The sequence below is a fragment of the Varroa jacobsoni genome, unplaced genomic scaffold (assembly GCF_002532875.2).
Source record: "Varroa jacobsoni isolate VJ856 unplaced genomic scaffold, vjacob_1.0 scaffold_1207, whole genome shotgun sequence".
Taxonomy (NCBI): domain Eukaryota; kingdom Metazoa; phylum Arthropoda; class Arachnida; order Mesostigmata; family Varroidae; genus Varroa; species Varroa jacobsoni.
In genome coordinates, this window is record NW_019214109.1 from 77,572 (window position 1) to 105,191 (window position 27,620).

General features: G+C 37.3%; 1 protein-coding gene across 2 annotated transcripts in view; it reads right to left on the reverse strand.

Moving 5' to 3' along the window:
* Positions 1-27,620, reverse strand: part of Btk (tyrosine-protein kinase Btk29A) — a 60,669-nt gene that overhangs the window by 23,577 nt on the left and 9,472 nt on the right. For both annotated transcript variants that reach the window (XM_022846022.2, XM_022846023.2), the window contains one exon: positions 25,123-25,337. In XM_022846022.2, the coding sequence (XP_022701757.1) occupies positions 25,123-25,175 (53 nt within the window). In that variant the 5' untranslated portion in view covers positions 25,176-25,337. The remainder of the gene's footprint in view (positions 1-25,122; positions 25,338-27,620) is intronic.

Consider the following 27,620-nt stretch of genomic DNA (forward strand, 5'->3'; position numbering starts at 1 on the left):
CTTAAAATATTATTCGTTTAAGCCATAACACTATGTCACTAATATATGGCCCAGCATACGATTTAAAATCCTTCTTTCTTAGAAGCATTAATTATTCAGATGTGTGATAATAGCCGATTGGCAGCCTATCAGAGTTTGCTGTAACGGTGTTGTCAAAGACTTCTTAACATTATCGTATCGCCCCTGGGGCGCTTGTATCTGTTCAGACGTTTCATCGGCTGATGGAACCACGCCCGTTGATACTCGTCTGTATGCACCTCGGCATTTTTTGCTACCGCGCACCTCTCGAATAACAGCCCGATGATGGACGCGAATACAAACGTCGTCCCACTTAAACCTCAGACATCGATAATCTTTGCGCCAAACCACCATCAGTGGATCTACCTCGTAGCCAACATTCGAAATACCCACTAGATTTCTTAGAACGCCTGCGCGTGTACCATTCTCCACTGACTAACACAATGCCATGGCGGCTTGGGCTCGCGCAACCTGCAGCAGCAACGTGTTCCATTTGATTCGAAACAGAAGCTCCTGCTCTTGTGCTAAGTCTAGCATTAATGTACAAACAATTTTCAATTAAAAGTTTTTTCATCCGGAACAAATCCTTTGCTATGTTTTAACTACTTTTAGAGCTGAAATGCCTAGCTTGGACATGACTTCACAGCTACAACGGACACGAGGCCTTGATTTACTGCGAATTCTGTCTACAGAAATCGCGTGTAAGCTTTCTAAAAGCCATTGATTTCGGAGACGACTGCTCTAGGGTTGCTTGTTTCTTTTTCCGCAAAAGCTGCCATGACCTTATTTCTTCTATTATGAGTACCTTGAAATCGAAATGCATTCTCATGCGCTTTAATAGAAATTGCTTCCCAGGTTCCCATGCAGCCTATAACCAATTGGCAGAAGGCCATAGGCAATCCCTAATAGATGCTTATGAGAACAGTGGACTGCGCCGTTGTCTCTAAAGCCCTAATCCGCAGCGCTACTTTTTCCACGTACTCTGTCAAATGCTCATTGCTGCACAGATCTTAGCCTTGCAGGTTTATCGAACGCTTCACTTCCCTTTGTATTAACTAAACTCTGGGCAACTCAACTCTCTTGCTGTTGCCAACTTAAACAACGGCACATACGTACAGTACAAACACGGTATATTCCCATATAGCAATAGCGACAGAGACATCTAGGACTGAATATACTAATGATGTGCGCCGTTCGGGCAACCTCGATAACAGTAAAATAAATTATCATAATTTCCGTCGAGAAATCTTGGCCACACGACGAAATTCTGTAATGAAAACCTAATGCTTTGGAAAACTCTTTTTCGTATGAACACATGTGACAAAAAAGAGTAAGGAACCTTCAGTCATCATGCAAACACCTTTCATCGACCCGACCAGTCTTATAGTATATGTATTCCAGTATATGTAGTCCTTACAAGTACTAAATCCTTGCTGTTTGGTGAGAAATTTTATAAACAATCTAGGGTAATACATATGTACACAGTTTACAATGCCACAGTGGTTTTCAAAAATAACAAAATTATTGTTGTGTCAAGATTAAGACATTGCATTAGGAAATGCCTTCTTCTAGAAGTCGCGATCGCTGTGTACCCACTGTGTGCTGTTTTGCGAAGGATGACAACCGAATATTTATTTAATGCAATAAAACAAGCAAGACATTTTAACCTTAAAATGCCAGATTAAAGGCTAACAATATGTATTTAAATCTCCCAAGCGGAACAAACGAAGTAACAAACTTCATTCACGTGCACCTCGAATTCATCGTTCGTCTGTCATACTATGAAAAAAATTTGGTACCGAAAATAGAAAAAAATATCATCAAAATGGTCAGCCATGGGTAGGAGAATGTAAACGGTGTAATTGTATTCATTAATATAGATAATTATTATCAAGTGCTATACATGTTTGCCACAGATCCCGTAAGCCATACAAACGCTACGCGAGTTCCTATATATAGCGCACAGAAAATTTTCACAAATTTCAATTGAAAAAAACACTGCTTTTACGTTGTAATTACCAGAACGGAACGCCAGCAAGAGACAATTGGTAAATTTTGTTTAGGCCTCGCTATTTATCTTTATGTTCGTATACGACTATCTCATATACGAATTTTTGCGTGCAATAAGACCATCAGCTTTGACTCCTCATAAAGTATTGATTCGATTGCAATGTAATATTCTGATGGCTTAGGTGACTCACATATACTCATGGGGATTATAATCGTATTTAAGGTACAGCTCTGGCAATGAATTTATTCGATTTAAAATTTTAATTGATTCCCGAATTCATCGATGAGGTTGATTCTAGAATCTATCTGTCGTCGACTTCTAGCTATCCTGTCAGTGATATATCACTGCAAGGGTTTGTCAGAGTAGAGGATTCAATATAAGCAGCGTAGAGACACTGAGCAGCAGAAGGGTTTACTGGACTGACGACGCTGAAGTTTACCAACAGGGCCTGAGAGTCAGCAACTATAAAAAAGCAGCTATCAATGTAGTTTTATAGTTCGGCAATATCGATCGCATTATGTTGATGCAATATAAGTGTGTAGAAATAAGGCAAGGTAAGTGCTAGAGCGTGTATAATTCTCGCCTAAAAAAAATCTAATCCTATCCTGACTCAGTACTTCCTTTTGCTCTTTATACATAACTCTATGAGTATTAATAAATTCACTAGAAGCGACGATAGGACATGAAACGCATATTCCAGATAACACCTCACAAAGATGATAGAGAAGTTTTGCCGTAAATTCACGAATCAATATTTGTATCATTATCACCTCACATTTTTTCTCTATATTTTGTAAGGCTAGAAATATTTTATCATCAAGGGTACCGATGTCAATATTGCTACGTTAGGTTTCTAATAGCATTATTGCATAAATTAATTACTCAAGCGAAAAATAAGGGCTTAGTTCCTCTCCATCGTTCTTCTTTAGGTTACTTTTCTGATGATTTAACGTTCGGCTCATTTGCCATTATCTATGTATTCGCATATAACCAACGAAAAGCTAGTTCATCTTTCATGACGGTGAGGCCATGACTACCGTACACTTATGGATAATTAATGCTATATATATATAGCCTGGCAAACATCAATAGGCCAATTCGCAAATGTAGTAGATATTATTTTCGTAAAATTAAAAGAAAATGATTTTTTTTTTACAGTTATGTGTTTTCCTATTACAGTCTCTACAGGTCTCCCATCACTTTATTTAGTAAAACCCACAGATCGTTGAGGTTCTCCCTTACTTCATCATAATGCCCAGTTAGCCCCACATATTGTTAGGTATTCGTTAACACTGCTTCAATTGTTCAGTGACCCTGATTTAGATATTCCACTGTTGCCCTCCTTTAACACCGTAGCAGATGCACCATTCTGCTTACGTCAGTCATCCTCGATTTTTATTTTCATTGCAATTAGGAAAACATTGCGCTGGCTAGCCCAGTTTGCTTTTGTGGTTGTTGCGCTATGTCGAAATTAATCCTTCAAAACCCTCGATATACTAAACAAAAATAGAGCATAGATATCGTTATGCAGGAGAATTACGGTGATCATTGGTCAAAGCCGTAGTCGATTCTACGGTGGCAAACGACGATTACTTTAGAAAATTCAGTCTTGTACTTATTGTGTAGAGTTTATACTCTAAACTTTTGCATTATGATGCTTTACACATTCCCCATCATCGTCCAAAGAAATGGCTACGGCCGTAATTTTTCCCAGATCTATATTTGAACCAAAGGAACTTTCGTAACCTTTCCTCTATTTCCTAATAAAGAAAATCGTCTAGTCAAATCTATCCACCACAGCAATATATAAATGCTGAATATAGCTATATCGATTAGATATATAATACATTGTACTAAAAATTCATTACGTTTTGGAATACTATTATGTCAGCCTATAATATGTCAAGTAATGATATTTTTTAATGACGACCTCAGTAGATGAGTCAGTCTCGATCGCCTTGAACAGTACGCATATTTACCTGTCTCACAAAAATGAAAGCTTGACATATATACACTATCCAGTAGTAAACTAAAGGCACTACGTCGCTTATCCATGTTAGAGTTTCTCTTATCGTCAGGTGGAGGTAAAAGAAGTGCGCAATTTTGCAGGTTGTTTTCTTTCGTTTCTTCGTCTTCTGCACTACGGCCTACGAGTTCTTTTTCTTTTACTCTTTTTCTTTATAATCTGCTATACATAAATCTAATTCTGGTTTAGGGATTTCCACAGTCAGAGCTTGGAAACACAGAGCTCGAAGAAACATCGAAGCCCTCTTTCGATTCGGCTCGGTTAATGTCGTCAAATGGGCATCTTGTCGTCGACATATCTATATAAAAACCCCAACATCAAGATAAAAGTTCAGAATTTGCCACAAAGCATGGAATCAATGCACATGCTAGGAAAAGAAAAACGCATAACAGCTAATGGGCTGCTACATTTCACTGACTGGCTTAGACAGCAACGGAAAATGTCTCGTCAAGATTCTTATACCACCGGCTAGATAACCTAGGATTAAATGATGATTATATTTATTACAGTCACTTATAAAGTCATTCTAGTCCTCCTCTTAAACACCATAGTAAATAAACCTTGCTATAGGAGATGATAATCACCTCCTGTTCTTCATTATTATTACTCAACACTATGATTCTACGCTCCAAAACTAAGACATAGGCGATATGTGTATCACTGCATCGACCTACGTTAATAATAGGACTTTCGAACGCTATTGCACCTCAAATGAAAATGGTTACAATCAAAATGCTACTTCATTTAAGGAAGCAGTATTAGGTGAAAAGCTTTTTCCTCACTTGTACCCTGCTTCTGATATACCGTTCAAAGGCGTTCTTCCTGCTCTTCAGCGTACCGTAACCATATTGTGTTATGCGATCAGAATCAACAGAGATTCCAATACTGTTCCACGTCGAACAAAATGCATTTTTAGATATGTTCTGTACTAAGCATTTTGTTAAACGTTACCGAAACAGCTGAAAACATTTGCCATATGCGCGGTAACAGTACTGTCGCAAAAAGGACTCCTAAAGAATAGTCTATTAGATTTTAAAACGGTATCCAGGACAAAAAGGATGCCCCCGTTCTACGTAGTCGTCTAAGTTCAATGATGGTTATTTAAAGGCACTTCTAAAGGAAAATAGCCGACAAACAATTCGGTAATCTGCTAGAACGATGGGCTACAGTCACAAGACCGTCATGAATCACCCTAAGTCTTTAGGGTTAGCACAAGAAGCTTGAGTACCTTATTAACCCTCTGAATTCAACAAGGAATCGCAGCTTAATGCTGCATCTCAACATCTGACCCCGTATTGAGTGTTACGCGGTTACAATGACCGATCTTTACGCAGAACTATCACCGGTAATGAGAAGCGGTATATATGAACCAGATACCGGAATAGTTGCCTCTAAGAAAAAACCAGCGGCCAGAATCCAGCTTCATCGTCATCACAGAAAGACTCTGCTTTGCGTTTGGTGGAAGTGTAAGGCCCAGATTCACTGAGAAGTGCTTCCTACGTGTCAGACAGCTGATCGACACGTTGCATCGAGCAAACTAGGCAATGCAAGAAAAAAGCCCTGCAGACAAGACCAGGTCATTCTGTAGCACGACAACGTGAGGTCACCCACGGCAAACATCGTCAAAGCTGCCCTGCTGGACAAATTATCCAGCCTAATAGTTGAAATACTTCTATGAGACACATAATATTCCAAACGTAATAAAAGAATAACTAACTGTTTAGTATATTTTAATTTCTTATTGTAATTTAAATTATTTGCCATGAAATCGAGTTTGCATAATATATTGGCCTCCAATTTCCTAAAAAAGTTATACAAAGGGTCTTTAAAGCGCTGATGTTTACTACCAGACACGTTATTCTTATGGGTATAATGCATATATATATATATATATATAGCAACGTTGTGAAGCATGCTTAGCACTTAAAAAAAGACTCGCTTGAGATACATTAAGAGCCCTGTATTACATGCATATTGAGCAGAGTCAATAATACTTTTATTTATTAATCCAGCATTACAATTACACTAATATTTATCGTCTCACGGAGTTTATTTTTATGTACTACAACTTTTCCATTGCTTTAATTATTTTTATCTTGGATATCTAAAGGCACTATCAAAGGATTTGTTCGTTGAGTCTTGTTAACAGTCGTTCTGCCGAGATTCTATTCGGTTATTTCATTAGTGGCCGTCTGATTGTGCGCAGGTTATATTCTTTTTTTCTGACCTGTATTTTTCATTCTTATTACGACTATATATTTTCGTGTAACTTGCCCCTATGAATAATTGTTTTTTTTCGAAATCATTAATTTTATTATTTCCAAATATTTATTATTTTATTATTCCTTATTCCCAACATACTTGCCAGACTTTTTTTACAACTATAAAGTATTAACAAAGTTTGTAACAACAATAGCTGAGGGTTATTATCACGAACCTTTGCTAACTGCTGCTTCTTCTCCTCTTCAGACGCATTATCATCAGCATGTGTTCAATGGGTAAATGTGTGATCGCTAATGGTATTATATTTACTATGTCGCCACTTTCACAATATTATTTGGGGCTCAATGTGTCATCTCTATCAATACAATACTTGAATTATTTATAAATGATGTAAATAAACTATAAACTGCGCCCAAGGATGGAGCGTCATCTTCCTATTCATTTACTGGTATTCTTTCATTCATAGTAGCTTATTAATTATCACATAATAGGTTTTCCGCTTTAATATTTTATTGAGGCTTCACAAAAGGAAGACGAGTAAATAGTTTGGTACGGATGAATGTTCTAAAAAAACATAATATCCTTGTTTTCCTTTAGATTAATTAAATTTATTAATATAGTTTAATAATAATAATATCAATAATAATAAAAATAATAATAATAAATCATGAAGGCTTTGAAATTTTGGGCAGTATTTTATCTTAACAAATCTCATATATTTTTCTTTTTTTTTTCTTTACTTAGTGGCAGTTCCTTATTCCAGTCTCCCTGATAAGGTATTAGTTTTTTCTTTAATTTACTATAAGCATCATAAAATTCATAACTCCTATAGCATATAAGATCAATAGCAGTTGTTGTATATTTTAAATCTAACTTCAAGACAAGTTTTGCACCTGCGCTTTACGAGTAACAACCATGGACTAATCATATAACTTAAAAATATATATTATTTATTACGATTATATCTTAAAAATATATATTATTTATTATTATATATATTATATTATTATATATATATTATTATATATATTATTACGATTATATCTTAAAAATATATATTATTTAACTTGCCTATAGGTTAAAATTTAAACAGAAATTACGTTCTCGGCCGGAATGGCTCAAAATTCCTATAATATCTAAATCTTCGGAACAACCTTTTATTTTTTTTTGTAATGAGCTGAATGGATTGCAGGAAACGATTAACGATGTAAATAGAATGCTCATATTTTCTTATATATTAATTACTTCCATGGTTTTTCAAGATAACGCTGAATGTTAAGCTCAACCTCTACTTGTAGTGAACAAACTGAGTGTAAGACGTCTTAAGATCTGGGAAATTTAAATGCACATTGTAGAAAACTATTTCGTTTCGATGTTAGTCTTTCTTTCGACATACATGTATGTGGTATACATTTCATTTAGATAATCACTACAGATTTCTAATGAATATACCACATGGCACGATCAAGCACTATCTATTTAATGATGTTTAAGCTGAGCATTTGTGATTCATACAGGGGTTTCACTCAAGACACTGGACGAAACTATTTCGAATTTCAGTATGCAGGTAAGATGCCATGACTGTCTTGCTGTACTTTGTTTAAATCCGTTCATAGAAATTACATGCGTAAACGCTAGAGGGGGAACAATTGATAATTAATGCCACAAAGATTCTTCCATCGCATCAAATCAGGAAATTGTTAAAAATGAGCCAAAAAGAAAAATCCCACAATCATTCGAGATGAAACTTAACTTAATGAGTGAAGACTTCTAATGCTCTTCTTTTTTAGGTTAACGGCTCGAGACTTCACTATAACCCAATATTTACGCCATCAATAGAGGTCACCGTCATTTTCTCCCAGTTTCTGTTACTTGTAATTACCCGCTACCATTGATGTAGGCGCATTTAATTAACCCGATTGAATTATATTGCTTGTATAGAACTATCTGTATCACTAGAGTGTTGCATGCGTACATTTTGCTAGGAAATACACCGGCGTTAGTTGCGGTTTAATTTGTCATTACACCAGCTTTTTATTGGACCAGGAAACACTGGCTGAAAGCAATAGTGGGTCTATCGTAACAACTGATGACGGCGACGATCGAGAGACAGACGATGTTATCCATATGCTTGGATCTGACGAGGAACACAGCTGTCATTACCACACCTGATCAATTTGCCCGGAAATGAACTGACGAACAAATTACCTAGGCGAATACCGCTAGCAACATCGATGCTAAACGGCACTACCGAAACGTTAATGGCTAAAATCATTGCGCCTGTATCTTGTAGTAATCATCGGAATAATGATTACAGACAGGAGGACAGCAGCACTACTTATTCGGTCAGTCTATGCAAAAATGCGATGAGTTCAATGGAAAGCGATCAGCTCGACTCGTTTAGAGACAAGCTAACGAAACGATCCTCAGGGTCCAAGAACTCCTGTTTCCTATCCTGATGCATATATCTAGCCAGTGCTTCAGCGTCAACTACAAAGACAACCATGCTGACAACGTGAAACTTTCCTCGGAGGCGATTTTGCTGCGGTGTGTAATAATAACTAATAAAGATCTTTTGCGATGATTCGTTCCGTTGCAGTTCGTTACGATCACAGCGCAACGATAGCTTCACAATGAGTGAAGATGGAAGAATATGCGACTATATTGTTTGTATATCCCTTTTTAGGGGGTTCGTGTTCCAGGTAAAGTACAAGCTATGTGCAATCACCAAGAGGAAAGGATAATCGACTTCAGTGTTATGACATCTATTCAAGATTCGAAAGAGTTGGAAGATCCCAGTATAGTTTAGTTGCTTGCTCAGTTTCAATGCACTGGCATTTGTAGCCCCTCCTCATTCTTATTCAGCTGTCGTCACTTCCGGGTATTACAGCTCCATTCACATTTCAAACGCTTGCCGCCAAAAAATAACGTTAACCAAAGACAAGTTGTTGACTTAGACAATACTGTGCTGACGAGCTAAGAAAAATTTCAAACTTTAAGGCTAACCGTACATTACCTTTTTCGGCAGTAGAAAATTTGGGTTTGAAGAACAATTTGTTTTAATATGGTGATTTGTCAAAGTTGGGCTCGTTATGTTCGCCGTTTCTGCTTGCGACCTGCCCGCCCAAACTGTCTGCTATGCGCCCGCGGTGGCTGCGATAACCAAATGTGCGGCTGCAGGACTGGTGGATGATGGCTCAATTCATATATAGATGACGCTGTGTAAGATTATGTCGCTGATTGCTAATTAACAAACATGCTTTTTTAGATCCCAGCAGGATCAACCAAGATCACTAGATCTTCATAAGCTATTGAAAACTAATTTATTTCCTAATTTCTCTTTTGATTACAATCGTCTAAACAATTAATTCTGCAGTCGATGTACATTGATACGAGAATTATTCGTTCCACCTTCAGAAACTCTCAATTTAAAACTAAATACATTGCATTGCCTTTTATGAGTTAATTATCAGGGGACGGTTTTTTACTCATAAAACTTCGACACCTTTCAATCGCATCGTTTATAGACTACGTTGACGATAACCTTTTATTACGTAATTATAAAATATGACGTGCAAGCACCTTGTCTGCTTAATGTCAGTTTGACTTTTGTATAATACATCTAACAAATACAGTGTCTTAAGTTTTACTGTATGAGATAGTATCTCTTTAGCCAGTGATGTTGGCCAGGCAAAGCTACTAGGATGGATCCGATGCACTTTTGTGTGGCTCTTGTTTTCAAGAAGCCACTAAAACCCTCTGTTTATATACATGTATATCTATTTCGTTAGCCGAATGTCTGCTGTGCGACTTGTGTTGTCATGCTACGAGATGAGCAATCGATCAAGCGGACGATAGCTGAGCAGGGTTCATTTGGCAGCGGACTCCTCGTCTGGTAAAACGGGTATTCACAGGCGCTGCCGAACGAAATATAAACGACCCAGGGAATGGACAAGAAGGTGTTTATCGCTGTCTTTCTTCCATTAGTTGAATTTCCCAACGTCAATAATTGTTGTAGTTGACCAAGAAGCTGGAAGCACCCTGGCATGTCTTAGCAACACCATAACATAGTCTTTTGTTATAACGTTTTTAGTCTTTACCATGTTACTTCTGTATTTACATTGTGTGTATGTGGATGTATGTATGTTTACCTCAATCCATTGGTCGCTGTGACGGTTTTATCCCTTTTCACAGCAGCAATGTCAACAGTGATGGTGGTTTAATTTGTAGTAGTTTCCCTGAGGCTTTTCGGGACCTCAGCGTTTATTAAGAATTTTGTTCGCAGATTGTTGGTATGAATGCTGAAATTTTAATGACCATATATATTTTTTAGAGATCCCGTATGATCAACGTTGAGAAATTAGCTTTCCTCTCAAATAACACCTCGTTACCATTTGAGAAGCGTACAAACATAACTTTGAAACAAAATAGCTCTGACAGCTACTTGGCCTGATGAAGAGCTGTGAAGCCTTTTTCTCATTTAGAACCAAAATAATAGCTGATACTGAGCGATAATACTGATACTAAGCTGATACTGATAATAGAGGTTACACCACACCCAAGTGGCCTTCTTACGTTATCAAAAACCCGTGACTAGTTTAATATACGAAAGTGTAACTGAAATCCTACAAATAACGAAAACGGGTGTCGTAAGCGTATTTGTGTGGCTTAAGGCGCTAAAATATATTTACTTGCTAAAACGAATACGACAGTTTTCAGCTACGTAACATAACATGTAATATGCTGTTGAATTAGAGGTATTTAAGGAGGTTCATTGGAAAAAATGACTTTTTTGAAATCACCTTTTCTTATTTAGTTTACAACATACCAAAAATGGTCAGTCGTGTCCTAGGAAATGGGATAGCAATATAAGCTACAACAACAGCATAATAAAAGTACGTTTATTAGTACGAAGATCAATGCTTAGATGTAGTTAAAAAAAAATCTGACAGATTTAGCAAAACTGTCAGGCAAAAGGTTATATGTAAAATTAGCTTTACACAAATGGGTTATATACATATATATCACAGGTAACGTGTGAGCCAGAAACATCCAATCCAATTCCAGTTTCAACGGTAAAAGTTTGTAAGTGGAAGTAATTATTTAAATAACAATAGGGATCTATCATGATTAGCCAAGATAATTCTACGCGTTGTTTAGTAATGCATAGTCTTTACATGCAGGCACTTGCGCACGAAACCAATAGAAATAAACAGAGTAATACTAGCATTACATTATCTTTTTCGATCGGTCAAACCCATAAAAGCAACCAAATGTCTTAGATTTTTTGGGCAGTTATATTTATTTAAACAATTATAATTGTATTCGCAAGTGGGGTGGATCCTGTATTATTTAGATTTCTGCTGTTTGTTACAACTGCAGTTGGGTTTTGAATGCAGACAGCGAGGGTTGTCGACTGTTCTGTAACACACTTTATTTAATGTTAATTAGAATATTGTTTCTTGAGCTCACGGTATATTATGCAATAAAGCCGACTGATTACGCAACTCAACAGTTTATGGCGAGAAAGAAAATGTGAATAATTATCGTAATGCATCGATAAGTAAATAACAATAACAGCAGAACCAACATTTTCATTTAACAGCTTCCGAATACATAGTCATTAAGTTTACTACAAACTGACACTTTGTAAAAGACGCATAAAACTAGATTTACTGAATTGCGGTTTATACAGTTATTTAGAATTTAAAATATACCGCCTTAAGAGATATTTGCTAAATTTACGGTATCTGTATCTAGCTTCGTCTTTGTTATCGGTTTATCGTTTTTCTCCTTATTTGTTTTTGATCGATAGCAAAACTTCTGAGATCAATTTGATTTGGACAAAATGTTAACAAAGGTGTCTGCCAGCAACTCTGTATTAGTGACAAATACTGGCCAGTATATTAGGGTGGTAAAAAGTTCAGTAGCAATTCTGGTTTCTTGCTTTCCATAGATGCGTCCAATCGATTTCAATAACGATAAAAATGTTGCATTCAAAAAGTATGGCGCTGGCATTTATGATTTTTTAATTCGTTCACTACTCAACTGCATTCATTGAAAACTGGTACGGGTCCGATGTCCTACTGGTCACCTAAATGCCGGCAACACCTGTGGAAAGTTAGTCTCTATTCTTTTCTTGAGTGCACAAAGTGCGGCTTGTATGTTCGATTGACGGAAACCCGACAAAAGTAGGTTGCCAGGAGTGACCAAATTGATATCGCCTTTTAAATGGATTAATAGGTATAAACTTTGTTGAATTTTATTGTAATTATTGTTATCAGACAAAGCTTTCCCAATACAAATCAGGCCCGCAAACGGATTTGCTAATAGTAAGGGCAGTATTTTGTCCTGACATTCTATCTATCAAAGGCTGCGTACTATGTTGGAAGCCACTTTTTGGCATAATGTTTATTCGTGCTATTGAATTGTCTCAACTAAGGACTCCTAAAAATGGAATTGTGTGTTACGCAACATAATTTCTCGGAGTTGATCAGCATAGCTATTTAAAATCGACCGCGTATAAACAGCCAGACTGACAGTAAATCCGTCAACATGACGTTCGTTACTGCTCTGAGATACTTAATGTCGTGAGATCGTTATTATACTTTGTTTGATCTGAATGTTAACCAGTGTTCGAGTCTTTTTTTTTCAATGACTCATTGTATATAAATGCGATTCGGCTGACATAGCTGTTGATATAACGTTTTAACACGAACGCCATTTGTAGCAGAGTTGAAAGGAATCGGCAATATTACCCGACAAACACTCGTAACCAGACTTCGAAATCACGTACACAAGAGTATCCAGAAAACTGTTTTCTACAGAATGATCACATTTCATATTTATTTTTCATATTATTTCTCATAATAACAAAATTAAAAGTGAGCGGTGTGTATATACTGAAAAATTAGGAATCGTATCGAACTCTAATGAACGCTTGCAAAATATTGCACTTCTTACGCGCGCATCAAAACATTGCCAAAATTTCGAAGTTCACGAGGATTAAAAAGGCATTCGTTTATGGCCAAAAAGAAACAACTATTTAGAGATACACAATCTTGTAGAATATAACCGATAGAAAAAAACAATTAAAAAATCTGGTATAACCATGACGTACAAATAACTTGTTTTCGTTTGATATATATATATATATATTACGGGTATATAGCAGCCATGGCGAGAATCGCACGTGAAAGATCGGCAACTGACCAGCGGACGGGAGGGTAACATATATGCACAACCAGTCAGATCCAGAAATATATTTAGTGCAGTTATAAAATTCATATGCTCATTTTAATATGCAGAAAAAGACTTAAGACACCCATATAGGATGCTGGGTACTAGCATATTTAAATCGCTTAGATACTAGCAGAATTCATATAATCGCTTATAAGCAGTCACCTTTTTGTCCAGCATATATTTTCAAATATATTATAATATTTTGAAATCAATAGTAATTTATTTTCGACAATTTCATAATAGGGTGGTCATCATGGGTAAACTAATAGTAATGACCAGTAGGAATAGAACATTTCTAGTAAGATGAAGAAGTTGTATCATTCAAACACGAAGAAACATAAAAAAGAGTTTAATACATATCAAGCCATACCTACACAACGGTTCCTTATTCAGGCAACAGTATTTATATGAACGTCGTATTGCTGATAGTAGTTACAAGCACATATTGCTTGGTGATGCTTGATCGTTTTGACACTTGGATTACCGAATACCGAAACGTCGTCTATTGACTCTAGACACGGATACGAGCCAAAAGAAGGAAGTTTGAAAAGCCCTTTGAGCCATTAATTGGATGATTTGTATGGAAGTAAAAACTCAGTGATTTGAGCCATCTAATTTATAATAATAATTTGTCATTTTAAATAACAAAGACATTTGCTATGTTGCGATTAGCTTACATAATCGTGGTGAAGTCTTTTTAAATGTCAAGCGGCTTTAAGTATCGATCTGATCGAATAAGTAAGTTACCAGAAGCATACCTGGATGATATAGAGACGTAGTAGTTCTGGACCCTTTTCGAAATTATTAAAAGCCAAAGGCGAAGTGGCCTTGGACACAAATAAATGTCTCCTCTCTCGCTTCTAGGACTGTAGTGAACATTGTACACTTGTAGTCATTCTATCTTGCAGCAGGCGTCCAAATGGTCCTCTTCCGTTGAGGTTTTAATTGTCCTTTGTTCGAATCCACCGGTGGAGTTTTTAGAAGTGTTGGGGCGGCGTCTGGCACTGAGTGCAAAGCATTGTGTTTTAGGAATAAGGTTTATTCGAAATTTGATTATCGATTCGATGTTTCGTGTCCATTCCGTTTTCATCCAATGTGAGCTAATCTTTATCACAATAATCTAGAGAGACGGCAGTACTGGCATTTTTTTTTATATGTACTAATAAAAATAGAAACTCACTGCTTTTATTAGTACATTGTGTTTTTCACTATTTTTTTTATCAGCCATTCAAATTTACTTGTTGATGATAATTCGGATAATAGCGATAATACTGACTTTTTCGTTATCGCTGCTGGAGAGGGTAGAGACTAAAGCTGAAGGAGGAATGGAGGCGAGGGACTCCGAAGAATTCTTCAGTTGAACTGGTGTTCCATCATCAAACTGTTTGATTTTGATTACGAAGTTTTCGCTGTTGAATCGTTCCCTAGTGCTACGAGTGATATGCGACCACAAGCAACTAGACAATAGTACTTTTATACAATAGTATATTTGTTTACCAATGGCAATATGAGAAATCTATGTTATGTTCTCGTTTTTCCTTTATTTTTACCAATAAATGATCAAACCCCCTTAGACCTAGGAAATTCCACTCGCTTCGATGTACCACAATGACAGCCCGTTTTGTATTGTCTGCGACAGATCAATAGGCCCAACAATTAGACGAGTCTTGAGCATACAGATGCCGCTGGATGTCTTGACTTTATCACGAACAACTTTTAAAGATATGAAAAAAGTCAGTGGATAATACGCAAAGGATGCTGGCGTTCATTAGCTGTCTTTTACATCGCTAGGTTTTGCCGTCAATTGTCTCTTGTAAATTAATTGTGTAAGATGAACTTGTCGTCTTTTACTTTAAAATATAACAAACTAAGCGCTTGCTTACCAATCGAACTGATGCAGACTGATCCACTACGATTATCGAGAAAATTAACAAATCTATAATTCTTCTACGGAACACCTCTGCGGCAAGAAATTCAGACATCAACAACAAATTAACTAGATCAAAGGAAAAATTTGAAAACGAAATAATGCCACTTGTTATTAAAGTCTCATGAATACTTGTTGTGTCCGACCTTTCTTTTATCATGTACATGTTTGTTAGGGAGTTTACCAGTTGTCTTTCTTTGTCAAGAACTAACAGCTCTCAGATCATTTTAAAGTCGCTTATAAAGCTTCTATCAACTGTGGGCTTCTTGAAAATAATATTTACCATTTAAAGGGCACAGCATAAGATCTATTCGTCGTTATACGATCACCATCGCGAGTCAACATAGCTTAGACAACATTCATTTCTGAAGATAGCATTAGTGAAAGTCATTTCTGCGGGTTTTTCACAGAATATATTCATCTGCTTTCCATGAAAAGAAAAGTCGTCGACAAAAAATAAGCATCCAGCATTTGTCTTGGCACCGAATGTGAAGTGGGTAATTATTATTCGTCTGAGCAAACGGCAGTGTATACCAATGGAGCAATTTTTTTGTTATCGCTATCAGATTGCGTCATAGAAGGAATGGTGTTACAACATGCCCCTTGAAGGACAATAGTATTACATAGCTTGACCCAGTAGATCCATTTCTGGGCAACTGATAGGTACTAACTTCCGTAGAGTTTCACGGGTACGTGCAATATGCATTCCTAACCCTATTGATGTATATTTCTTTCAATATACGTCATTTGATCTTTAATGACTAATATACGGCGCTCGCACTCGCAAGACGACAAATTTCGTGAGCATACATTATGATCTGATTGTTGTCGTCCTAGCCCCTGCCTATACGGTGTTATTTATCGTCTCCGTTTTTCTTAATTCGCCAAAAGTACCAATATAATAATCTAGCTATATGCACACTCGTATAACAAATAGTGCATAATGCACAATATGCTATAGCTTTCGCATGCATTTACGAAGAGCCTAAGTGCGTGTAGCATCCTTCTTCTCCTTCTCGCACGTTGTTTTTGTTCACTCAATTGGGGACGACGACGCACGCGGGGGACTGTTTAGAAATTACATCTCAAATTTGCGCGCGTTCGTGGGCATGCATTTATTTTATTCCACCCCTATATGAATGAATCCATGAAAGCTAATCAAATTCCGTCTCCGCATCGCTCGCAAAGTCTCTGCCACCTGGTGCTGGTCTGGCAAAGCATTTAATAAAAGTTTCATGCCAGAGAATTATCACCACCCAGCAACTAACGGTCGTCGAACCAACAGCACAACTCATGTCAAGTACGTAATCTAGCTGATACACAATAATCTTTTGTTGCTATTTTCTTCTTGAACAAGAGAGAGTAGTGGGGCCCGGTGAAGACGTAGGGGCACGGGGGAGGGAAGATAAATATTCGTCAGTCGTGTAATAGATGGAGGCGGTGGTGGTAACGATGGTGGCGATGCTGTTTGTTGCATTCCGTTTTGTATCGCTCAATGGCAGGGGCAGAGACAAGCGGCTTGAACTCGCCATCAGCACGAATAATAATGCTGCTACTGCTAGTAGTAGCATGATCATCACGGTAAACGGCGACGGCGCAAACATCGCCACGAGCTACCATAGCAGCAGCAGCAGCAACAGCTTTTGCTGCTACTACTGCCAGTGGTGACAATGCTGTGACAACGATATTGATGGTTTGTATAAGCGCTCCATTGCATAGCACGGACCCACCAAATCTACTAGCGCTATTTGTGTTTCCTATGCTTAAACGTAGCGATTAATTGAATCAGCCAGTCCGCTCAATGTCCGTGCAGCAGCAGCGGCTACACGTTTTTGTTATCAATATGTTGTTTTCGACATGCCATTTAAATGCCGTTTAAAAGATATCGATAGATTATTTAGTATTCCAAGAAAGTTTACTCAGTTTTACGTCGAGCTGTGGCTGTTACTGTAGAAAAAAAATGATGACTGCTTTGTCCTCGACCAAATAGCGACAGGTATTAGTAATAACAAACATTAATAACAATAATATTGACGTTATTCCTTATTTGCAGTTCCTTCTCAAGGACGGTTTATTCGCACGAAGGGTAAACACAAACATAAACTAACGATATTTCAATGCAGAGAGATGGCACGCGACAAGACAACGTCGGGTGAAATACGACTTAGTATGTATTTCCACAGCAGTAAGCAGGTATTCACTGGAAGGTTCTTACAAATTTAGCGAACAATCTTGGTACCTGTTGGATATTTTCACATTGTTCACGTTTCAAATATTAAAAAATTGGTAAAAAGTGCTGGTCAGCATCACGATCACTTGCAAGGACCGTTATTTCAATATCTAGTTGTTATCATGCGCTATGGACCAAACAAACTTACTTTGCCTAAGCTTATACAGCACCGACTGTATGAAACGTGTCAGTTCAATACGGCGGTGAAATAAGCTCAAGTAAACAGGCACCCATTACGACATGTATATATAATGCTGCTTTTCTGACTTCGTTTTAACTACTGATGCGTAACTTCTGCTACTGCGGAAAATTATGCTTGATTCGTTTACTATCACGTTCTAATTGCTGAAGATCGTTGCATGAAATAAAACTGCCCATTGTTGCGTTGGAGTTGTCTTGAACGCACTGAAATTTCGTCACAGGCAGCCAACCAATTAACTAACCAGCATATATCTATGTATATAAGAGCAAGTTACAATATTACCGTCTTCTACTTTTTTACTGCTCTATTAAGTGCAAATAGAAATGATTCAGGGGGGAGAGACAGGATCCCGATAGTAGAGAGGCACCGCGCTTAAAGCAAGCCCTATCGCACAAGCATTCCTTCAGCTCACTTCAAACGACATCAAGGGATATTGTAAAAACTCTGCTTTTAATTTGTCAGAAGTTTACATAATATAATGTTTAGAAATGTACTGAAAAAACTGACCCAAAATGTAGGAAAACTTCGTTTTTGAATTCTGAGGAAGCTTGTAAAAACTCAGCTAGCAATTCCGAGTAATGTATAAAAATGGCATTGAAACGGTCTGTTAAAATTCCAACAGTGGTCACATCACCATTGTGACATTTCATAGAACCTCAGTGAACCTTATTCTGCTTAATTAAATGGTGGTGGAAACATATTGTTCATGCCTTAAGCTTTCTTAACTGTTCTCCTTCTATGATAGAGACATCATTCGTCGTCATTTTTGAGCACTACTCTAGTGCTTCCTCTAAGTATGCCTCCACGATCTGGCGATTTCATGTCAATTATTGTTCAATAATATTGCTTAACGAATGTAACGTTCTCTCTTATAATGTCGATAACAGCTCAGGTCGTATGTTTCCTTTAATAGAACTTAAGACGTTCCCAGGATACTAATCCAACTCAAAGCAAAACTACGCTTAGTATTCTCATATTCTCAATTTATGTGTGCATTTTTCCATATACCTATGGGAAGAGCGTGCAGCAATTACACACTATTTTTCACAAAGATAGATTCAAAACACTTGAGATGCATACGTGTCAAATGCGGGAAGCCAAAAATAGTTTAAACATAATGAAAGTGGGGTTTGTCAAACAAAGAAAAAACTGGTGTTCGCCTCGGCCTTCTCAAACCCCACCAATAGCCAGTTATGGCATCGGCGACTAGGGCAAAACAAAGACAGCATTTTAAGCTTGCGAACCTCGAATATTAGAATTCTAGAAAAAAAAACTCAACGCATAAAAATAAAGACAAATCACACAGCCATGGGTGCCCTTGGTAATGTATAGAAGCGTTCGGAACATAGATGCACATAAATGTACAAAAGACGTAACATACGTTGGAATACCAGGCAAGTACAGAACGTCTAAAAACAACTTAAATAAATAGTCGACATTGAGTGACTCCTGTATTTGCTAAAATCTCTTAAGATAAAAGTCACATGGCAGACTAACATGAATATATTAGTTCAACAATGTTGTCCGTTATTCGCTTATAAATCCACCTAGATAAAAATTACGAAATATTCGGTTAAAGAAATACTAATTAAATATGTTTTACAGTATCTTTTTAAGACACCTATCAGGATCGATTTTCTCGCCATCAGTCACCTGTCCCTCTGTCATGCGTATTCCTCACTTTGGAAAAGGTCAGACTCAAGCCAGTGGTCCGAACATACTCACAGAGATACAGGGCTTCGCTTTAAATGATTCGACTGACCGAGCGATAGAAAGTGAACTGTGAGCGATGATATTCTCACATATGAGATAAAGTTTCTTTCGCCATTTTAATTAGTTAAAGTACGGCACCTAGATCGAAACATTCTTATACCCTTTTTTTTTTATGACTGCATTAGAATAAAGGGAGGTATTTCAGCATTTGCTAGAAGTGGCATTTCTGATGATATCGGTCACTTATTTAATATAACCATCATTCAACGCAATTGCAGCTTCAATTCAAGGCCTAAAACAAGTCATTGGTTCTTTTTAAAATATCCCGAACGATGGCCCGTTTTAAAGCATGACTAACATGTTTTCTTTTATTTTAAAAAATCACATGCATGCCCGCTGCGACAAACAGTATGCGGAAGTTTGTCCCAATTCAAGTGCAGTGCACTGTATATAAATGCCTAAGAAACTCTTTATCTCTATTTTTTAATAAAGAGCTAAGTTTCTGCCACATAGAGCATATAATTATAAAATGATTTTAACGTTTTTTTTTTATTCACATGAGTTATGTATTATGTGTTGTTGTAGGGACTTGGACTAGTGGCTTCTTTTCAACCAAAGGCTTCGTCGTCCAAACGACGATTATGATCAGATTTAGTAAGCAGGTTATATGATTTATACGATTATCTATCTCCTTATTACCCAAACTATTTGAAAGACCTAAGTTAAACATTGCTTGTGCCACAAATTAGGCTGTAGGACGTACGTAATCAAAGATTTCATTACAGCCGGAGCTGCCTGACTCTTTCATGGTAGAAATACTTATGGACGTTAATTTGTTATAGAGGTCGCGGTCAGCATCCGATCCGATAGTGCTTATAAGGTACATAGATATTAATTTCAACAATGAAATGTATAAGAAACTCAATTCAAAACTTATTTTGTTAGTTTTCATACCTAAACACATTTATATAGGTACGGTTTTATTGTGACAAAGCTAAGGCTTGAAAAACGCCTATAATGTAGAGTAATGTAGTTGACCCAGTTTAAGAGCAAAAAAGAGATTTATTTCGATTGGAGGTCAAATTAAGACGTCCAAGACCTTTGACATAAACATCAGATTGAAAAGATGAAGTTTACGCAAGGCATTTAAGGTACGAGTCTCAAATTATAGGGACCTGGTGTAGTCTGCGTCTTGACGAAGCAACAGAGTTAATGAGAAGCCTAGCTTCATCTTTGTTCAAGTAGTGTCCGATTGTATAAACAAAGCCGAACTCAGCTGTAATAATAATATTCAATTTGCATATATTACAACGCAAGAAAGTGATGGCAGATATTGTGCTCGTAAACAAAAAATTATTGTAGTTCACTAGCTTTTTACAACATTTTATTGAGGACTAGATTCTTCAGAATCTTCTACGTTATGAGTGAGTAGTGACATTTACTGCCTTGCGTAACTCACAAGAGTATAGGTTACTTTTAGTAAAAATATCATGAACCAAATTACGGTTGAAATGTCGTTATATCTGGTTCTGTATTAATTAATAAGTTTACACCTCATAAATGCAAAGTTCTATTAAGTTTTTTTACAGTTATAAGTATATAACTATATAGATAGCTAACTAGATAAACAAACCTTGAAATAATAACAAGTTGGCAGTAAAAATAGGACCAGGAAACTAGGTTCGCTGGTTTTGGCATCAACAGCAGATTTATTCGAATGGGACATAGTGGCCCTGACTATTTGACATACTTTTCATGGCTGGAGCAATTTTAGCATCTAGCAGCACATATTAATAGATATAATGATAATTAATTTTTTACAAATTATATCGATATAACTCATACCTGGTTGTTTGATTAATAAGCCAGTCGGTCGGCTATGATTGGCAACGTGACTCCTAAAATACTGCACTCCCACACACTTGTAGCTTAGTCGTCAGTTAATCGGCGAAGTTTAGGCTAAGGACTGCTGCTAGTAACTCACATGCAGAATTGGACATTACGTATGAAATCGAACATTTTAGGTCTCTGTCTGGTCTACCAGTTTTCAGATAACTTTTCTAAATTTGTACATTATATTAACAATTATAACGAGACGCTTCGGGTATTCGCTTTCATTACAACCAGTCAATAGAATCGGTTTAATTCATTTACTATATTCTAGTTGTCGGACATTGAGTCTTTTGAAGAAGCACAGGACTAGTTAAAGTACTCGAAGAACGATGACCCATACAATAGTAAGTGCTCTTACTTGTCTAGACTAGCCATCTTGTAGCGCTGAAGTCCCGGCGTTCAAAGGTTCCGACTGATTGATCGTCCGACGAAGTGAGCCGCTCTGATACATCGCCGATCGGAGCTCTGCGACGTTTTGCAAACCATTCCGTGTGAAGAAGCTACAACGCTGTCTTTCTTCGGCCTTGAACAACGTTGAGCGAAATTATGAGAATGGATGGGAGGGTCCCCGACTTCTACGTCCACAGCTTCTGCTACAAGTGCTCGTCTAGGGGCTGTTCTCTTTAAAAGATGCCCCAAATCGCACAACAGCATCATAATCATCATCGCCGTAATGTTTAGAAACAATGGCACATCAACAGCTCTAGCTATAGCAGCCAAAGAAGTACAACAGCATCATTGTGAAACATCATACCAGCATCATCACCATTAACAGCAGTTTTAGTAGCATATATGAATGTACACATATGTACATACATATGTATACATGTACCGTCCACAAAGCTGTACATCAACACCATCGTGTATAGCTACGTTAGGAAACAAGGATGACCGCGTCACCTGCGACGATCGCGATCCGATCCACAGAGCAAAATGTGGTATAATATTGCCAGCGTGACCATCGGTATCAGCAGCAAATAGTTATCGAAATAACTGTAATATGAGCGTCTCTGCAGTGTCGCGTCCAGATGGTTTTACCCTTTACCACAGCTATTGATATTAATAAATAACGACTGCTGTAAACTCCTGCTCAACAACAAACCCTTTTTAACTTCAATAACAAAACTAATAACAACAATAGTAAGGTGGAAAACAGATATCGTCGGAAGCTGAAACGATAAGGACAGCCACTAAGGTCTTACCCGCTACCTGATCGACAAAAAAAAGACCAATAGAGGGACGATTTTTCGTTTTTGATTATGTGTTGAATATGCTCAACCCTGAAAAATTACGAATATGTTTAGTCGTTATGCAAAATTCACATGACGGATGTAGATTCGCTCTGTCGCACCCCAAATGGGGTGACTAAAAGCCGTTCCGCAAAACCCAAGTTCATCTGGTAGTTTTCACCAGACTTCCTTTTCGACGCCAACAACGATTGCTTTAGCCATGAGAATTGTAGAGGCGTTACTAAGGCAGTTCCAAACTTCGTTTTGATAGCGTCACATTGATTTTAAGTTGCGCCCAAGAAGTGAACAGACGACAGTTTCAATAGAGGGCCCGCTTAGCAGTAGGTGTTTGGTTATCTGTTTGATTCAATGTGTTTAAATTTAGGCGGGAACCTCTGTTTTTTTAGCAGCCGGGTCGTGACCGCTAACAACTTAATATAGTAATGGTTGGTTACATTATACAGATCTGTTATTCAGGCAATGGTAATTTCCGAAACTATTTTGAAGCTCAAACCATTTTTCGTGTATTGGTTAATATATGATTAACTGAGTGTGCAAAATTTTCCCACATATATATAATGCGTTAAGAGTTCAATTTCTACGCGTGGACTTCTGTCACCTGGGCTGTTTCGTTGATTACTCCTCATTTGAGGGTGTACAGATCACTCTGCAACAGTTGTCTAAGTCCCTCGAACGATCAGACTGAGTGCGGTCGCATCTCACGTGAACAGGTCTAACAGGGTGGCAGTTTTTGCAATAAGATAACAGTAATTATAAATGTCCATTCTATGTGTTTTTAAGTACATCTGAACGTAATTCTAAAATTAGAGTGTACTTTGCCTGCAAATACAGAAAAATATTTAGTGAACGAATCACCTTTTTATATGGGATACAGCAAGAAGGAAACAGAAATTATTTTTCAGAGATATATGACCTCTTGAAGGACGCCAAAGATGAGCCAGCTAAACGGCCGCACGAAGCGGGCGTCTTTTCCCTCATTGCTGGCTGCTTTAACTTGAACTCTTGTTTAGCAACTGGTGGGGAGGCAGGCGGATACTGCGAGGTAGAGGTGGTAGTAGTAGACACTTACTTCTTTTTGCAGGTAATGTAGTCAGTACATCAACATCGTATAGTGATGATTATATTGCCAACATTGCGCACGATTTGCATTCAAACGTTATTCGGTTAGAGTCATGGCTTTAAATCGATATAAATAGATAGCAAAAGCAACAGAGTCAAAAGCCTCATCTGTACTCCTATTGCATTTTAGAAAACCACGCGATAAAGACAAAAAACTTATTACCATCAACCTGACAGCGTTCTCAACTGAAAAAGTTTAATGAAGTTCAACGGATGGTCGATACTCTTCAAGTAGTAGTTGTATAATATTGCAACATAGAAGGACGAATAATAATAACGAAAAAGCACTATGGCGCCATTTTCAATTGTTTAAATGCCAGTGGCCAGGATAAAAAACACCTGCTCTTGAGATTACGCATGCCTCTAAGTGTAAGGTATTCTTCCGTACCAAACTGGTCAAATGTCAATAAAGGGTTCCAAATAAATGTCCGAACTAATTGGTCTTATTCGTTAAGCCTCAATTTGTTTTGCCACTATCGCATTTTAGTGCTAAATACTCGCCTTTTAATCTTTTCAAGTCAGTGCTTAGAAGTTAATTTTTGTCAAAAAATTCACTGAAGTGTAATTTTATTAAATCTAAATTAAATGATATCAATCTACCGAGGCTAATAAGTAATATTTAAATTTTACATCCGTTAAACAGACGGCTAGTCTTTAGCACAGAACAAATTATATCTAACTCTCTGTGTTCCTAAGATTAATTGGCAAAAAGCTGATATTATGCCATTATGAAAACAAAAATTTACAAGGACTATAGTGAATTTTGCATATACGAGTACAATATATAGTTTCGGTCAATATTCAGTAAAAAGTGTTTGAAGATATTTAGTGCGTCAACACATTTAAACGAACATTTAAAGATTGTGTTCAAAACATGTAAATGAAGTATTTTGAGCTCGAATCATAAATGCAGCTAATTTGTATTGACAATTGTTTCAAGAACTGGTGTTTAAAAGCGCTAAGGTTATGCTTTCTTAAGGCCCACCGATACTGATTATGTGAAGATACCATATTTGCCTCCTAATAGCTTAGCTGAGCAGGAATAGTGTGCAAATTACAATCGCATTTACTTCTTATAATCCCTTAAGAAACAATATTTTAAAATTATGTGAAAACCCATGAAATTCGTTAGCATTGTAAGTGAATTTTTGGTACAGGTAGCGCTTGATACATGCTTAATGATCGCGCAATGCATGTTATATTGAAAGAGCCGATATTTGTCAAGCTATGGTCAAGCTCAAGTACAGATGAGATGCTAAAGTACTTACCTTGAAGGCCACATAAGAGGATTACACCAGACGCCGAAGTCACAGCACGACATTTCGGGAAGTAGTTGTTCTCACTGAACTTCTCAACCCTGTCCCTCTGTTTTTCCGAATTAATGTGAACTTCCTTTAGACATCCGTTACAGTCGGATAAAAGCCTTTCTACTCCAGAGACATAGTTCTAGGCACGACCAACACTGTACATTGTCCCACGTCTCCTAAAATAGACATTGCGGAAATCAGAAACAGATTAAAAGTGAATATTGTGTGTTTTTCTTTTAACTATTTAATTCTGTGCTATTTTTTGCTAAGCTCATTTTAACAAACTTGACGAATTTTATTAAAAGTAATAATTTACGGCTTTATTGTCGAGTTAAAAAATGCATGAGTTCCAATGCAAATTTCGACAAGTTTTTTTCACTGCAGAAGATTTAAGAAAATATGACCAAATGCCGATGTGGCCGCGCTTTGATGGCTCGTAAAAAACCTGCTAAATTTCTGTTTATATCATATGTACTGTTTATCGAACGATACAATAACGTGTTGCATTCATGCATATGTATGTACGGCATGTATATACTGTTACTCGAAGATAGGGCTGCTGGAAGTTTTTTTTTTTAGCTATATCTGCAAAAAATTCGAATCAAAACACTGTTTCTTCAACCTATTCAAATATGTTTTTTTCGACTTATTTGTTTCCGTTACAGGTCCCAATACACTATTTGGCTTGACAAATTCATTCGATATTTTTAAAACTGGCCCGAGGCAGTCACTACGATCTATTAAGAGCGTTTCCGTTTAGACCCCATAAGATACTGCTAAAGTGCGTAAACACGTAGAACTTGAGTAGAAGCCTGAAAACGGGAACTGCCAAGTAACCAGAATAATTATTCTATTAACCAGAATAGTAAATGATGCATAATAACATTTAAGCTAGACTCGTATAATATCCAGGTTTTTGTTTTATTTTATTTAGATTTCGACAGCATGCAAAAAGCACACGCTACAACGAACAATATAGCTTCTTCGCTTTTGCCAGAAGCTTTCAAGAGAGTCAACTTGGTCGTTGTACTCCTTTCTGTAATAACAAGTGTAACGATTGATGTTGACCAGCGAGTTTCTTGAATGTCTCGAAAGAAATACGTCTATCCATGCTAAGTTATAGCACGAGAAATCTAAAGTAGCTGTTCATCTTATCGTCTGGATGAGCACATTTTGCCGAAGTCCTTTAAAAAAGTAATTTTCTTCTATGATTTTTTCGGCGTCACCGTTATTGTCGTCAATGTGTGTCTCTATGACGAACCGGCCACTTCGTCAATCCGTGGTAACGAACGGAACACAAGCTGAAGTGTAGCTAACGGCAGCGGCAACGGCGCCGTTGCGGCAGATACCATATTGCGGGCCAACGGACGGGCGGGCACGTAGGTTCAATGGCGGGCGTCACTATCTAAATGTAAACCTGCACACATCTTAATTCAAAACTCCCTTGCAGCGTCGCCACGAATAACACCAGCACATAGTTGCATATAGCTAAACCTCCAAATGAAAGCCAACCCTTCTTGTAAGGGCATCTTTGGTGGAAACGCTGACGGCGATGACTAAATCAGTAATGTTGTTTATGATGATTTTGATAAAGGTAGAGGTCCAGAGGCAAGCAGCACGTGGTTGAGCGTTATAAAAATGACGTGCGTTAATAACTGGCTGCTTGACTTTGTATAGTGAGCATCAGCTTATTTTTGAAGGGTGATTTTTCTACGCGTCTTTCACGATCTCTGCTATATACCGCATAAAGCTTCTGTGCAAGAAAGATGCGGTAAACTTCAACGCTTGTTTATAGAAGAAAGGCACTATAACGGACATGTTGCAGCTTATACAATATAAATCTCCTTTATTGGAAAACGAGATACTCTTTAATTAATCAGTAGTCGCTACTAATTCTGGGCGTTTACGGCATTTGATGCGATTTTCACTTTTCGGGTGCGCAGAGTTATCATATAACTACTATAGTGGAACCATGTACTACGCAGATCGGATTGTGTCTTATTACCTTCAGTCGCGCGTTTCGACTCCATTTAAGTTTGTCGACGGTAGCTATGTTATCGACGCCATTTGCCTGTTGTATGTGGCTCAGATGTAAGTATCACGTGATGGCTCGCTCATTAACAAATACAAATGGCCCATAACACGGAAAAACGATTCGTATTTCTATTGGTATTAAATTATGAAAGTGAATCCTTAAGTGATAACTTGTTGTTGTATTATCACTTTTTTAATAGAGAACACTAGAGACATAACACGATAGTAGCTACGCTACTATAAACCTCCTTCCTATTCTTATTATATCTATTTGAATGTGCATTTAACCTGCAGGTAGCCATCATTTGTGCATTATGAGTTAGTGTGCCGATGGCGTGGTGAACTATAATGTCTTTGTTATTGCTTTGTGCTAGCAAAATATATCACGATCTACGAACGAAGCTAACGGCTTTTGAAAGCCAATT